Source organism: Plecotus auritus (assembly GCF_963455305.1).
Source record: "Plecotus auritus genome assembly, chromosome: 2".
In the NCBI taxonomy this organism is placed as follows: Eukaryota; Metazoa; Chordata; class Mammalia; order Chiroptera; family Vespertilionidae; genus Plecotus; species Plecotus auritus.
This window is the reverse complement of record NC_137771.1, coordinates 111,398,844-111,414,826: the sequence shown is the minus strand read 5'-3', so window position 1 is coordinate 111,414,826 and position 15,983 is coordinate 111,398,844. Positions and strand designations below refer to the sequence as shown.

The 15,983-nt window shown below is 43.5% G+C and overlaps 1 protein-coding gene across 1 annotated transcript in view; it reads left to right on the top strand.

Annotated features, from left to right (window-relative positions):
• SLC9A9 (solute carrier family 9 member A9) overlaps positions 1-15,983 on the top strand; it is a gene marked incomplete at its 3' end in the record, with an annotated part of 980,651 nt that overhangs the window by 773,801 nt on the left and 190,867 nt on the right. The window contains 1 exon segment of the mRNA XM_080654659.1: positions 13,647-13,698. Within this exon segment, the coding sequence (XP_080510785.1) occupies positions 13,647-13,698 (52 nt within the window).

The following is a 15,983-nucleotide window of genomic DNA, read 5'->3' as shown; positions in this document are numbered from 1 at the left end:
TGACTATTATATGCAATTTTAGAACTTCAGCTCAATTTGTGTTTTCTTTGCCCTCTTTCCCCCACCCCTGCAGCCCAGGCCCCCAGCAACGTATCACTGTGAATTATAGATCTAGGATCAGGATGCCTTCACATTCAGGTAACTCTTCCAAACAATCAGATAACAAACCTTCTGAATTCCATTCAAGTCAATCTTCCTGTGCAGCTTCTAAGAAAAGCAGAAGGTCAATGATATTTGCTTGGATGAAAAAAAAAAAAAAAAAAAAAAAGCCAGGGAGACAGCATACTGAAAAGTATTCTTTTTTAGCCTGTGCCTACATCTAGGCAGCTTGACTTTCTCTTTCATGTAGAAGGATAGCTTCAGGCAAAGTAGATTTGCTTAATTCTCTACCACTGGTTGTGCTATGTGAACTTAGTCCTTGGAGAGAAAATTTGAACTGTGAATGAAATGGGAACTTTGAATATTGTCAGCTGATTTTAATTAAACCATTTTGTGCAACAAAACAACAGGGGCTAAGCCACTGTTCTAGACTCCCAGGGATGGTTATAGTCACGTTGGTCCACTTGCTATGTACCTCTGTCTAAGAATCTAAAAAGGATTCTCCTAAGTTTAAGCAATGGAAGTTCACATAACTCTTTTTGTGCCTGCCGCTTTACAATAAAAATAAATAGAACTTTACACTATTTACAATGGAAACCTCCGAAGTTTTACTGAGTTAATACCATTAGTGGTAACAGTGGCCCATCTCACATCCAAATGAGCCCTATTCATGCTCAAGGGAAATAAAGGGTCTGATATCCAAAGTAGCTCTAAGAACCACTGACAAATCACTGGAGAAAACTGGTATTCCTGAGCCCAGAATTAACTAGCTTCACTCGTAAGAAATTGTCAAAATACATCTGGGCAAGCATTCTTTTTTTCTTTTTCTTCCTTCTTTTTTAATGCAGCTCTTTTGTAAAGTCAGTCCTCATTTCTCCTGGTTCATTAGCAGTCCAAATAAAATGATGGCAAAATGGCCTGATTCTTCCCCTTTTTAAGCTGCACCTATCTCTGTAAAGTCAGTTGAAGTGCCAATTTGGAAATTCAGACGGAGTTTGCTTTTCCCTCTGTGTGCTAAGATTATTTTTATATTTCTCTTTGCATTCGCTTAAAATGAACTTTATTATTAACTAGAGGCCCGGTGCACAAAATTCATGCACGGGTGTGTGTGTGTGTGTGTGTGTGTGTGTGTGTGTGTCCCTCAGCCCAGCCTGCACCCTCTCTAATCTGGGATCCTTCTCACAATCCAGGACTGCTGGCTCCCAACCGCTTGCCTGCCTGCCTTCCTGATTGCCCTTAAGCACTTCTGCCTGCCAGCCTGATCACCCCCTAACCACTGCCCTGCCAGCCTGATCGACGCCTAACTGCCCTCCCCTGCTGGCGTGGTCACCCCTAACTGCCCTCCCCTGCCAGCCTGGTCGTCCCTAACTGTCCTCTCCTGCAGGCCTGGTACCCCCCAAGTGCCCTCCCCTACAGGCCTGGGTCCCCCACAACTGTCCTCCCCTGCACGCCTGATCACCCCCAACTGCCCTCCCTTTCAGGCCTGGTCCCTCCCAACTGCCCTCCCCTGCTGGCCATCTTGTGGTGGCCATCTTGTGTCCACATGGGGCAGCCATCTTTGACCACATGGGGGCGGCCATCTTGTGTTTTGGAGTGATGGTCAATTTGCATATTACCTCTTTATTATATAGGATGTTCCAGAGAAGGGGCTCTTTGGTAATAGACTTTCAGATCTAGGGGGTAGGGGTGGGGTGAAGCATTTGACCTTGAGAATTTCACATGGCTTAGAAAAGGTCCAAATATCTGAAAGACACTGTGCTCCAGGCAGTTTCACGTTGGGTCCTTTGTTGAGGAATGAGCTGCCATCCTGGGAATCTCTTCGAGGCATTGTGCTTCCTTTGATGGCATCTCATATATGAATGTGATGTGGCACTGCGGTCTTCATCAGCATCATTCCTGGAAAAGCCTCATCACCATGGCATCTATATGTCATCTCACTCCTCTCTGAACACCCTCAGTCCTGAAACAAGACCTGAGACCTTTGACTTTATCTCCTTGATACCCAGACTGTGGTCCAAAGGCCTCTCAGGCCCACATCACCTGAGAGCTCATTAGAAATGCAGTCTCAGGCCCCACCCACACTGACTGTTGTGGACTGAAGTAGGTCACCCTCACATTCATATATGGAAGCCCTAAACCCTAATGTCACTGGATTTATAATAGGGCCTCTTATGAGATAGTTAAAGTTAAATGAGGTCATAAGGGCAGGGCTCTGACCCCATAGGGTTAGGGCCCTGATATGAAGAAAAGAACTGTGTCCTCTCTCTACACACACAGAGAGACAAGGTCATATGAGGTCACAGCAAGAAGGCAGCTACCTTCACAGCAAGGAAGAGAGCTACCACTAGTAACCAAATCAGCCAGCACTTGATCTTGGACGTCCAGCCTCCAGAACTACAAGGAAGGAAATGTCTGTTTAGGCCTCCTGGCCTGTGGTATTTTGTCATGGCAGCCCTAACTGACAAGGATACCTGCTAAACCAGATTCTCCATCCTAATAAGATAATCAGGTGACAAGTATGTTAATAAATGGAATATTTACAAAAATATGGCTGGTTTAAGGAAACCAACACAGGATAATGCAGTACCTGAGAGCTAAAATTAGTGGACAGCAATTACCACCCTATACCCAGAAGGGCAGGAAGAAAGCATATGAACAGATCTCAAAGACAGTAGCAGTATGAAGGCTGCTGATTAGGAGCTGAGGTTTTGGAAGAGGGATATACACAAGCACACTGACCTGGCAGGGAGGGAGCCTGAGGAATGAATGCCCTGTTTTCACCCTTCCTCCTCTCAGTATCCCACCAATGCTTCCCTCAAACCAAAGTCCTCTCAGAGGACAATAGAAGAAGCTGATTCCATGCACATCATTTTAGTGAGCATAAGGAGACCAGGGCAGTGTGAGAAAGGAGGGAGAGTTTGTAAAAAGGGGCAAATGAAAAAAGCCAGGATTAGGACTAGGGTGAGGAAGATAGGGTACCCAGGATGCAATATTTAAACAGGTGCTTACTTTCAGGATCCGGCAGATGCTCAGCCCTTGCATGATGAAGAGAGGAGGTCTCATGTGTCATGTGCAATAGAATTAAGAGAGGGGGTGCATTAACATTTAATGTGTAAACATAAAAAAGAACATTTTGATGAAAGATTTTAAAATATCTCTTTGGATTTTTCCCTCAAGGACCAGGCAGACAAAAGTATACTCCTCAATCATGAAATGTTTGGGGGCTGGTGTGCTCAATGGTCTGGTCTTGCTAGTGAGCACTGGATTTCTATTCTTTTATTGGGTGTGTCATTGAGTCCTGCTGCACATTTACAGATTTTTTTCACATCTAAACATTTCTAAAGTCAAGATGTGTCTTATAATCAATGGTGTCAGAAATACAATTAGCAGTATTTTTCTTCTTAGAAATACATAAAAGAATGGTATGCTTTATAATTGATGGCCTCTTTGATTTGATGGGGTTAAGTGTAAATACTCTGAGACTGTATCCAGCTTTACAATACTTCACATCTATCATAATAGCTGTCATGTAATAATGATCACTGTATGTCTTCCACCAGGGTGTCATGAATGAATGAATAAATGAAAAGTTCACTTGTCCTAGTTCATATTTACTTCTAGAACTTGCATAGTGTGATGTCAGGAAAACTGTCAGTTCATGTACCAGAGTTGTTTGAGCTGTCATCATAATGAAAAAGCCTGAACGTTGCATGAGCATTCACTTAATCCTCATTTTTAATTTCCTGCAGAACTTATTGGAGTCCTGTCCCCATGCTGTGCACTTCCCATAGACCTCCTGTTTCACAACTAACAACTCCTCCTTTCATCTTCCTCTTTCTGTGTGCTCTAAGAAAACTTCTTCCCAAAGGCATTTTCCTTCATTCTCAGTTTGCATCCCTGATTCTAACCCTTTGATTCCAAAGTCAAGGTGCAGTTTTTAATGTAATTCTAGCATTAACTATGAATTATTTTACTTTTTAAAGTTTATATATTTAACTTTATTTTAACATAGTCCTGCCTGCAAACATGTACCTTAGCCCCATCATTAATGGCAGCTAGTTTGAACAGAGAAAAACATTGTTTTTCTAGTAATTTACTTTAGTCCCTCTCAGCAAGAAACTGAAATTATTTTCTTCTCTTTTGATGACTGATGCAGCAGCAGTGCCCTGCCTTGCCCAGTATCTCTTCCTGCCCATTTCTCTATTAAAATTAAGATAGTTACTCATTTTTAGCAAAAAGGAGGATCATTAGGACTGATATTTCTGACTTAACTCTTTACCTGGAATAAGGAAGGAATATTCTTATCAAAAAGTAAATATATGGAGGGCAGTTGGGGGCAGTATATTTATATACATATATAAATATATGTATATCAGGGGAGGGCAGTTGGGGCAGTATATTTATATACATATATAAATATATGTATATCATAAATATGGGTATTAATTATTAATAACACTTCATGGTCTTACAAAGTGTTAATCATCTCAAAGAAGAATAAGATTGTTGTTGCTAATTTGTAGAGATTATGGATTGCAATCTACTTTTAATTGTGAACGTAACTAATGGCTTTGACAAGCATTATTTATCCCTAAGCTGTTCTAATTTCAACGTTAGTGATTTATTGGTATTGGTGAAGTAACCTTCTTTGACTATTTGTTCATGTTTAGGCCCACATAGTTAATAACTCTGTACCAACTGGTGATCCGTAACCAGAAGCAATAGATTTAATGGTTCAAAATTATTACAAAACTCAGTTACAAGTGCTTTTTAACCACTAATTTAAAGATATGAACTATAAATCTTTCATTTCTATTTTTAATTACTAAAATACAGGGTGTTACAGTAACTTCACAGTGATCCTTCACTTTGGGTCCTCCTCCCAATCTCCTTATGCTTTGAGTAATCCTAACATATAAAAACCCTGGGTCCATCACATCTGCAATGACCGTGAGGCTCGACCAACCAGAAGTCAGTCCTGCAGTCAGTGCTGGGTTGCCATGGTGACCCAGCACTGACTGCTAAGACTACAGGCATGGTGACCCAGCACTGACTGCTGAGTGGGATGCGAATCAGGCTCAGAGAGAAGCCTGAAGAGAGAAGCAGTGTCTGATCTATTGCCTCTGTAGCAGCTGTTGATCAGCACCTGCCTCTCTCTTTCTTTCCAGGCTGGTCAGCAGCCCCACCTCCATTTCTCTCCAGGCCTCTACCAGGGCGGCTGATCAGCCCTGCCTTTCTGATCAGGCCCCGTTGATAGGCCCAGAGACACTGACTGGCATAGAAACTGACCAATCAGAACCAAATCTGGGTCAACTGTGAAGAGCCAATGGTTGCCTAGGAGGTGGAGCTTTTGACGCCCACTGGCATAGAAACCTAACAATTAGAACCAAATTGGCTGGCAGAGGAGGACAGTTGGGGTGAGATCAGGCCAGCAGGAGAGGGCAGTTAGGGGTGATCAGGCAGGCAGGAAAGGGCAGTTCGGGGCGAGATCAGGCTAGCAGGGGAGGGCAGTTGGGGGGGACCAGGCCTACAGGGGAGGGCCATCAGGCTTACAGGGGAGGGCAGTTGGGGGCAACCAGGCTGGCAGGGGAGGTCAGTTGAGGGCCATCAGGCCAGCAGGGGAGGGCAGTTGGGGGTGAGACCAGGCTGGCAGGGGAGGGCAATTGGGGGTGAGATCAGGCCAGCAGGGGCGGGCAGTTGGGGGCCATCGGGCTGGTAGGGGAGCAGGTAGGTGTTAATCAGGCCAGCAGGGGAATGGTTAGGGGGTGATCAGGCTGGCAGGCAGAAATGGTTAGGGGAAATCAGGCAGGCAGGCAGGTTAGGAGCCAGGAGTCCCAGATTGTGAGAGGGATGTCTGACTGCTGGTTTAGGTCCGATTCCACAGTGGTCCCAGATTGGAGAGGGTGCAGGCTGGGCTGAGGGATACCCCCCCAGTGCACGAATTTTGTGCACCAGGCCTCTAGTACATAAATATTGCTCTGTGTATATTCTAGCACTTCATATGCATTTGATACATATTAGCTGCTACTGTTAAAATTATGTCTCAAGCTGTCTTTGCACCTTCTGCTTCCCTTACTTTGATTAGTTCTCTCAATACCTTGGCCCTCTTTTGCCCTTGGGCTTTTTTTCTTTCTGTTCTCAGGAATAAATCTGATCCAGTCACTCATGCCTTGTGTGAATAGAAGCCCAAATATGACCTCTCCCAAGTCCTTCCCTCTACGTTTTAATCCCCAAAAGGAAATAAAGAGCTCAATTATCTGATAAAGAAGTGATTTGGGGAGATAGCCGTCTCAAAACATCTTCTAGACTAGCTTCCCTGCTAGCAGGCAAAGCTAATTGGAAATGGAAAGTTCAGAATCAACCATTGAAATTCACTTAAGTTGTGCTATAGGTAAGCATCCACTTGATTTGAAAGGCTTTGTTGTTCTTCCTTTAGGATTAGGCTGGGTCCACTTTTCTCCTGGATCATTGTATACAGAAAGTTTACAGTCCCTAAAGGTATGTAGCATGTATTTCCCCCTCATTGTCAAAGTCTGCCAAGGCTGACTGGCAGACCCTGAGTAATGGATGAGTGATTCTCTGACACATGTTTCTGTGAAAGAGAGAGCTAAGGGACTGCTTGGCTATAGGAACCAAACAGCCCCATTTGCCTGCCTCCTTAGGCTTTTATTGTAGCAACAGCTTAAACTAAAATTAACTTCTAGATACTATAAGTAGGGTAAGTATCCCTGAAAAGACATGCATCTGCAGTGTCCTTTAAGCAAGGACATTTAAAGCCTAAACATAAAGATTCCAGTAAAATACCCAGGGGCTCAGACTTGTTTGGAAAAGTGAAGGCAGGGTCTGCCACCTTCGGCCAGATCCCCCTAGAGGCCTCTGAACTTTCAGAGATTCCTCCTTACAGACTTTCCAACCAAGTCCTGTGCTTCCCCACAAAAGTCCATTATTGATTTTTGTAGATGATTTCTCATGGGGAGAATGTTCTCCTTGCACCAGTGGAACACACTTCCATGTAGGTCCTTCCCCCTAGAGTCTGAGCATGTCAAAGAAGAGCAATGTGAAGACTTGCTCTGAGGTGCACCTCAGACCCACACTGCACACCAACCACTGCCACTGAGCAAATGCCATCTGTAGTGGTAGAAGCCAGCCTGCCCTGTCCTTCAGAAATATTTTTGAGTTGTAAAGATATAAGGTATAGATTAGTTTTATTTCTTCCATTAATTCAATGCCAGATAGGGTCAATGGACCAAAAACAAATTTCCAAAGTCAAAATATTGAGTCCTCAGTCCTACACCCTCTCCATGTTAATTCCTTCTTCTTCTTCTAAACCAACCCAGCCCACATACCCTGTTCATGGAACAGCTTTGACAACTTCAGTGTTCTATTTCTGATCTGTTGGAAGGAAGTAGGGGGTTGTGGGATACCAGTGCACAGTGTTTATGAAGTCTACAGTTGTGCACACTGATGTCCTGGCCTTCACACTCACCCACCACACACTCATTGCCTCACCCAGAGCAGCTTCCAGTCCCACAGTTCCATTCATGGCAAGTGCCCTAAAGTAGTGCACCACTTTTTAAATCTTATACACCATGTTTTTATGGTGTATCTATGTTTAAATACACAAATACCATTGTGTTACAACTGCCTACAGTATCCAGTACAGTAACCTCTGTACAGGCTTGTAGCCCAGGAGCAATAGACTATGCCATGTACTAAGTGTGTAGTGGACTAGAACATCGAAGTTTGTGTAAGCGCACTCTCTGATATTTGCACAAGAATGAAATTACCTAACAATGCATTTCTCAGAATGTGTCCCTGTCATTAAGCAACCCATGACTATAACCACAATAGTTTCCAGGTTTTAGACTTTCACTTCTTACTGAGACCCTGACAATCTGGGATTTATTCTCAACCACTTTCGGTTTCACACCAACATATAAAGCATACTCCTACAACCACTTTGTATTTAGCAATAAAATGTATCTCTTTTTTTTCTCATACAATGTCTTCAGTTTGACATTGAGAAGACACACCACCTAGTAACACACTGGAATGTAAACAAACTAATCCACTTAAGGATATTTTTTCCAGGATGTGCACTTGGTTCTAATGGACCCCTAATCACCTGGGCAGAACATCTGGAATGGAGCCTTAGGGAAGGAAGCCAGATGCTATGACATCTGTCTTCCCACCAATGGGTGACAGTACCTGCAGCTCAAGTCAGAAGAGATCCATCTGCACATTCCATCTCAATCCGGTTTCTAATGGATGCTTACCCACAGCCTGACATTAGCTTACATCTTGGTGGAACGAAGCTCTCCAAACTCATGGGAAGTTTCACCCAACCTAAAGAACAGGATGTATATCTGCATTAGTGTCTGTGACATGTACTTGTTTGTTTGAATTTATTTTTCAAAGAACATAATGTTATCAGTGTACTTATATGTTCCCAAATGTACTTCAAAGTTGTCAGACATTGTATACATGGTCCCCACGCCACCTCATCACCTCCAGAGCACATCTACTATTCCATCTTCACACTTAGGGAAGCTTCCACTGGAGCCAAAGTCACAAGAAAAATTGACTTTATGATCAGGTGAGGAGGGTGAAACAGCTTGTGCTGGCATGTTCACAGCTAAATACTTATTCAGAAGGCCGATGAATAAAAAAAAAATTAAAAGGTACATCAAGAATGCAAAACATCGTATACAATTTTAACCAGCCTTTTCACTTGCCTTTTAATCCTTCCCAGATTCTTTATTTCTCCATATTGGAAAAATTTTCTGTGTTGGGGGTGTTCATCCCTGCACCCTGGCTCTTCTCTTGGCTGCATGCACCTTCACAGCTACTTACATAGCACCTGCACCTGGTCTGAGTACTGATGTGGTGCTTCCTTCTCACCTCTTACTCTTTGCTGCTTTTCATTTCCTTCCCTTGCCCTTGCTGTTCAGACACTTTCATTTCCTTCTTCGTCCCCTCTCACCTCCAAAACCACCTGTAAATTGTAAATAATCTTTTACTGGGAAACTTGGCCTCCTTAAATAGAAATGAGGTATTATTGTGAAACCAGAAGTCCCTGCTGTGCACTGGCTGCCCCTGTGGCTACACTGCAGGTGTGAGTGTACATTCGAGATCCCCAGTGCAGAACTGACACTAGGAGGGCTTTTCTCTGAAATTAGTCAGGAGTAAGGATGGCAGGACTCTAATTTTAAAAAAATACTGATCTGAATGAAAATAATAACATTGACAATAGCTGCTAACATTTGTTGAGAACTTACTAGGTACCAGGTCCTAAGCCAACTGCTTTACGTGAATTTTCTAATTTACTCCTCACTACAGCCCTGAAGCAGGTTCTGTTACTGTCCCCATTGTATTAACAAGGAGAACAAGGCCAGTGAATGATGCACACCAGTGAAAGACTCTTAACAGCCAAGTGTCATTAACCCCTCAATACTGCTGGAAGTCCTGAGTCCTGGGATTCCAGCTGTAGCCAATTCCATGCAGAGCACTGGCCTGCCCTGCACAGTGGGGTGCAGCTGGAAGGGTGAACACAGGGTGGACCAGGGCTAACACAGCTGGAACAGGGTAAGCACAGGTGCCACAGGTTGGTGTGGGAATAGAGATCTGAAGTGAAGGCATACAGCCACTGGTAGTCTACTAGTAAGCCAGTGAAAACTAAAGTGATGAGGATCTGAACTAACATAACAAGATGGATGGTCCACAGGTGATCAGAAGAGGAAGGGCAGTAGTGGAGAGTTCAGCTGCCACTTGGAGGGAGGGTGTTCAGTCAATGGGAGAGGAACTGGCAGATACCAGCAAGGCTGGGACTCAGAGACCATATCAGGTACTGAGGCTCAGAAAGAAGGAAGAGTCCAATTACCAACCCTGAAGCACTGTGCTTACATCAAACCAGCAGAAAGGATAGCTTAACCTGCTGGGCGGCACCAAAGAGCCGTGGGCATTACCTAAGGAGATTGAACTGCATTTCATACATCTGTGATCTCAACTTGGCGCTACTATACACACACTGGCACCACCAGCTGGATGACACCATCTTGTCTTTCTAATAATCTCTCAAGAACCCACAGTACATATATGACCTTTATGTGTAAAAGTGAATGGGTTTGAGGTTAATCCCCCAAAAATGTCATGTTCACTTTCTGACTATCTTTCTTGGACAGGAGACTAAGGGATGCAGAGGCAGCTGCCATGCTTGCTGAGCCCTGGGGATGCTAGTGAATGTGCCCAGCATGTTGGTAACAGTTCACATATCACCATGAAGAAAAGGCAGAGAATGGCCCTCAGAGCCAGTGGAGACTTGGTCTGAGGATGTGTGTGCAGGGGTGGGCAGAGAACAACTGTGTTTCATTGTAAGCCCTTCTACTATGTCGGGATTTTATTATTTTGTTATATGTGTTTATATGAGCATGTACTATAAACTTGAAAGGAAAAAGTGTATTAAATTAGACTATCAGGTCATCAGTCCCATACTACACTATAAGGGGTAGGGAACAGGGACACTATGCTAACTTACTGTAATGTTTCAGGCAGAAGATAAGGCAATCTGCCAGCAGATACAAGAATTACAAAAAGGAAAAGATTAGTAGCCAGGGACCATTAATATGGGCATTAAAGAAGTCCATATATCTCTCAGAGATCATCATAGAATATCCAGTGCCATATGGATGCTTCCAGCAAAGGTCTGAGTGACCCAGCCACATTCTGTCTAAGGGGGCAGGAGGAAGGGAATAATTTTAGCACAACATTTATCCAAAGGAGCTCATTTGATAAAAGAGGCATTGTTCTATGTGCCTTTGCTTCATAGCACTTAAATTACAGTGAGCCTTTACAGATCCTTCTAATCAAACCTGCCAGCTGTTTGCATGAACCTCATCTGTATGGTCACCAGGCTTCCCTGGGAGGAAGATAACTCTCACAGAGTTTTTCTCTCCTCAAGCCAGAAAGGGCTATAGGCCTGGCCCTGGAGCAGGAACAGATCCTGATCTTGGTGGAACGGAAGGAGGGAAGAGGCCTATTCTTGCTCCTCACTCCCAGATGCTTTTCACCAAGTCCCACATAAAACTGAGAAACAGAATTGCCTGCCATCATTGCTCAGCTCCTTCTGGCTATTAGAATAATCAAAACTTGAAGGGTCTGCTTTGCTTCTGAGAGGAAAGCTTAGCATTTAGGCATAAACCTCAATACATACTGCCTCAAACTTTAAATGTTGGGTATCTTGTGAAATTTGATTTCTATTTTTTCGTTTTCTAGATAGCTGGAAAAAGGCCCTAAACTGAGGCAGCTGTGGGAACTTCAGCACCCTTGTTCAATCACAGTCCACCTGGGTGGCCCTGTTGGTGGGGATCTAGGCTTCCACATCAATAAAGGCTCCTGGGAACTCCCAGCATTAGCCAGAGATCTCAGACCCACCAGAGGGGCTAAGGTGGGCCAGCCACATGAGAGAGGGGGCTGGGGGGCCTCCAGCTTGGGCCCTACTGTTCATAGAGTTGAACTCATACCAATAACATCTCAAAGTCACTGCCTGAACTCACTTTGGGAGGCTGAACCTTAATTCCCCCTCCACACTCTCTCCCCTACCCTTTCTTTCCTCCTTCCCCTTTGTCACCTCCTTTATCCTTCCCTCCCCACCCTCCATCTCCTTCTGCCCTCTCTATCTTCTCTCTTCACTACTCCCCCAATCTTCCCCCGATCCCTGCACTTCCCTTTCCCCCCCTCTTTCTTTTACTTTTTCTGTTCTCCTCCTTTCTCCTTCCTCACCCCTTTCTCTTCCCTCTCTCCCTCCAACTTCAATGAAATAGATCCAATAGCTCTGTGGACTCCAAGAGGATCCAAGGTTAGTCACCTCCAGGGACCCCAGTTACCTGAAGGCCAAAAGCTCAGAGTAAAATAAAGAGCTACTCATTTCATCCCTGGGTTAGAGGAAAGGGGCTCTTCACACCCAGAGGACGCTCTTTTTTTTTTTTTTCAAGAATCAGAGGTACTTCAGTGGCTGCCTGTCCACTGTTGCTGCTTTCCTTCCACAGGCTCCCACCTCTGCCTGCTGTATTCTAACCCTGCCTTCCCCTCCTCCACCTAGAGAACTGAGGCAAGGTGACCTGTGTTTAGAGGGCTCTGAGTTAAAGGAAAGACTCCACAGCTCCAGAAATTGCAGTGCTCACAGGAAAGGCTCCAGTGCAGCTTGAAGCTGAGATCCTGAGCTTCACACCCCACGGTCCCCACCCTGCCCCACCTGGCAAGGACGCCCACACACACACCAAGAGCAGAGGAAGTCCAAGCTCCAGGGCCCTGTACGTGCCCTGGCTCTTCTAAGATCCTGGGAAGAGCCCCAGCATTGTGTTCCCATGGTCCTGTGTTTTTGTAAGATTTGCAAACGGAATATATTTTAGCCACAGCTGGGGTCCAGCACTGTTTCTGTCTACACCAGCTTCCTTCCATAAGACTTCTCCTCTGGTCAGAAGGCTCTGGAGGGCTGTGGAGGGTAAGGGGAGCCCACATAGGGAAGATGAACTGGGAACACATTTAGTTTGCCTTTAGCGAATAAGACCCTGTGGCCCACAGTCACTTCGGTGTGGAGTGAGTCACTGTCGGCCACCAGTGCAGGCATGAGTTCCAGAACCAGTGTCAGATTGAAGCAAAGTGAGTGCATCAGATAGCACCTGGCCGCAGAACTCCACCTGGCAGCAGGGGAAAACAAGGTTAGAAATGCACCAAACCAGAAGCTAGTCTGTGGATATCCTGTCATGAAATGTGTAAAATCCAAAGTGGAGGATTTGTTTTAATGATGCCCATCAAAGCGCAAATTCAGGAATGTATTCAGTAACTCAGCATATGCACTGAGAATTTTCTCTGAGCTGGGTGAAATGAAGTTTCTCAGAAACTGTCTTTACAGGGCACATACCTGTAGCTGCACTGCACACGTGTGTCTGTGTGAGAAGTACTATACACAGGTGAGTCTGCCTCCCAGCTCTCAATCATTTTGATCATTCTGGCTAGAGGGAAAGCTACCTTATCTTCCTATTCTCTCTAATACAAAATCATTATCATATAAAGAGGTTTTCAAAGTATTCAGGCAAAACTTACAAACTTATTTTAACTAAAACTTAGGAGCACTTTTTCTGCTTTGGGGAGCCTGCTCTAGCTTGGGCTCCCATAATTCCAGAGCAGTTTTGGTCAGTGAGTCCTGTGGTGATAGCAGGCCGCCCTCCCTCCAGGATCCTTGTTTGGATGCTCCAGAGGTATTTTTCCTGAGGGTTCCTCTCCAAGGTTCTCAGGCCCTGCTCTTGCTGGGAAAGATAATGGTAAGGAACAGCCTGGTGCTCCAACTCACCTGCTGCATGTGGACCCAGCTGTGCAGGTCTCATTTGCCATAGGTCGATTTAAAATTCTTTTGATTCTGGGGGTTTTTTTTTGTTTGTTTGTTTTTTTGCCAAACCTGTCCTCTATTTTGTATTGTGTTTGGTTCAGGTGATCAGACACAAGACTCAACTATAGCAAGGCTGTTACCAGTTTTCTGTTTTCTTTAACAGAGTTGGTGTGGACCTGGATGAAAATCTGAAGGAGGAGCCCTCCTCACACCAGGCAAGTCCAAGAAGTCAAAACATAGAATATAGAGTTAAGAGATATTCTGTTCCTTAGAATGTTCCATGCTTGCCGAGCATGTTGCCAAGAGGTTGTTCTAAATGGAGCTGCCTCTGCAGATAAAACTAATCAGATGACTATAAACCACTCCTCCTTTAACCCCCAGGATTCAGGGGGTCAATAAGCTCTGCATATCTTTTGGAGTGCTTAGACCTCACATATACTTGTGCCCTCTGTGTGGCAGCAGGAAGCCTGGAAACTGCATGATAGGAACAAGAATGTGGCTCTTGGAATCACGCAGCCTGGAGTTCAAATCCCTCTGAGCAACTTGCTAGCTAAGTAATTTCAGTGAAATGTACTCAATACAAGTCCAATGCATGTTGGACATCCAACAGATAGACCTGTTTCTGTTGCATGACTTTTCATTCATTAGGTCAAGGTATACAGAAATATTGAAAATTTGCAAAAGCATAGCAGAACTGTCTAGGTGAGTCATTCCTTACTTAGCTAAGCTACCATTATCGGCAGAGACCTGAATATCCTTTAGGGAAAACTTTTCAGAACACTCTGTTGTTTTCTCCAGTAAGGGAAGTCTATTCTCCAAGCTCTGGACTTGGACCTGACATTAGAGAGAATATGTCATTGCAGTTTTGAATTAGTCATCTTTAACTCAGTACTTGAACAATTGTGTGGAAAGGTTGCACCTTTTGCTGAAATTGCAAGATAGATATGATCAGCCAGCATAGGAAATAAGTGATGTCACTTAAAGAATTGTGTATGATCATATCTGAACTTGAAGAAGACACATCTCTTTAATTTTATGGCTTTTCTGCACAGTACCATCACTGCAGGCACAGCTGCTAGTGCTGCTGCTTTCGGGTTCACATAGACGTAAGGAAGGAAGGACCCTGTGCTCTACAGAAAGGGCTGGGAAATTATATTAATGCTGATCCTGGCTCATTAATATGCTCCACAGCCAGGATCATGCTGTTTTCAGACACTCCTTTGCCAAGAAATACACCTAACTGCAGACATGAGCAGAGTGGGTGCCAGCGCACTGAGGGCAGGACAGCTCGGTGACCTCAGAGAAGCTCAGAACCCATCTCCTTACACTGGTGGACTACCAGAAGCAGTTAGTAAGGTCTGTGGTAGATGATTTGACAAAGCATTTTCATGTCATATAGGTCAACTAATCCATTCTACTTTCAAGTAAAACTTTCATCTAAATTTTACCCTACTCATATCTTCTTTTTAAAAGAAAAGAGATAGAGTAAGGAAATTCATCAAAGGAATTCTTTATCTTCCTCTAACTGCCTAATATTTTATAATCACATATAATTATTGGTAAGATTACCTACTAGCCTAACTCTTTCCTTTTACAATTTAAATGTATTTTATTTTAGCTCATTCACACAATTGTTAATTTAGTAATAACTCTTATCTAAAGATACTTAAACCAGTAGAAAACTTTTCTTGTTGTTGTATGTGATACTTGGTAGTTTTTTATATCTTTAAATAGAGTTGTCCTGTGTGTGAATATGAATAACACTAATGTGTACTTCTCCAGGTTGTTATGACAATTAAATGAAACTGTATCTATAAAGCTACCTAACAATTATATTAGTGAAACCCATCTTTTCTTATGAAGGATTTGAAGCAGCTTACAACACTATATATAATAAAATAATTGTACAATAGTTTAAAAACAATTTTAAAATTCAGTTAAAAATTTAATAAGAGCAGAAAGGCAAAACCAAAGGAGAAAAAGGAATTATAAGTAGTTGGATCACAAGGTCCTGTAGACTTCTGTAGCTGAACCGCAGATGGCCACGGTATTTTATTTTTATTTTTATTTCAAATTTTTTATTAAGGTATTATATGTGTACATATCTTACCATTGCCCCCCCACCCCACTCCCATACCTGCCCTCACCCCCCAATGTTTTGCATCCGTTGGTTACTCTTATATGCATGCATACAAGTCCTTCAGTTGATCTCTTATTTCCCCCACCTCTCCCTAACCTTACAGCTGTAATTAGACACTCTGTTTGATGCTTTACTGCCTCTGTAACTATCTTTTGGTTCATCAGTTTATAATGTTTTTCATTATCCCTAAATGAGTGAGATCATGTGGTATTTTTCTTTCATTGACTGGCTTATTTCACTTAGCATAATGTTCTCTAATTCCATCCAGGTGTCTACAAATGGTAGTAATTCCTTCTTTTTTATGGCAGCATAGTATTCCATTGTGTAGATGTACCATAGTTTTCTGATCCAGTCATCTGC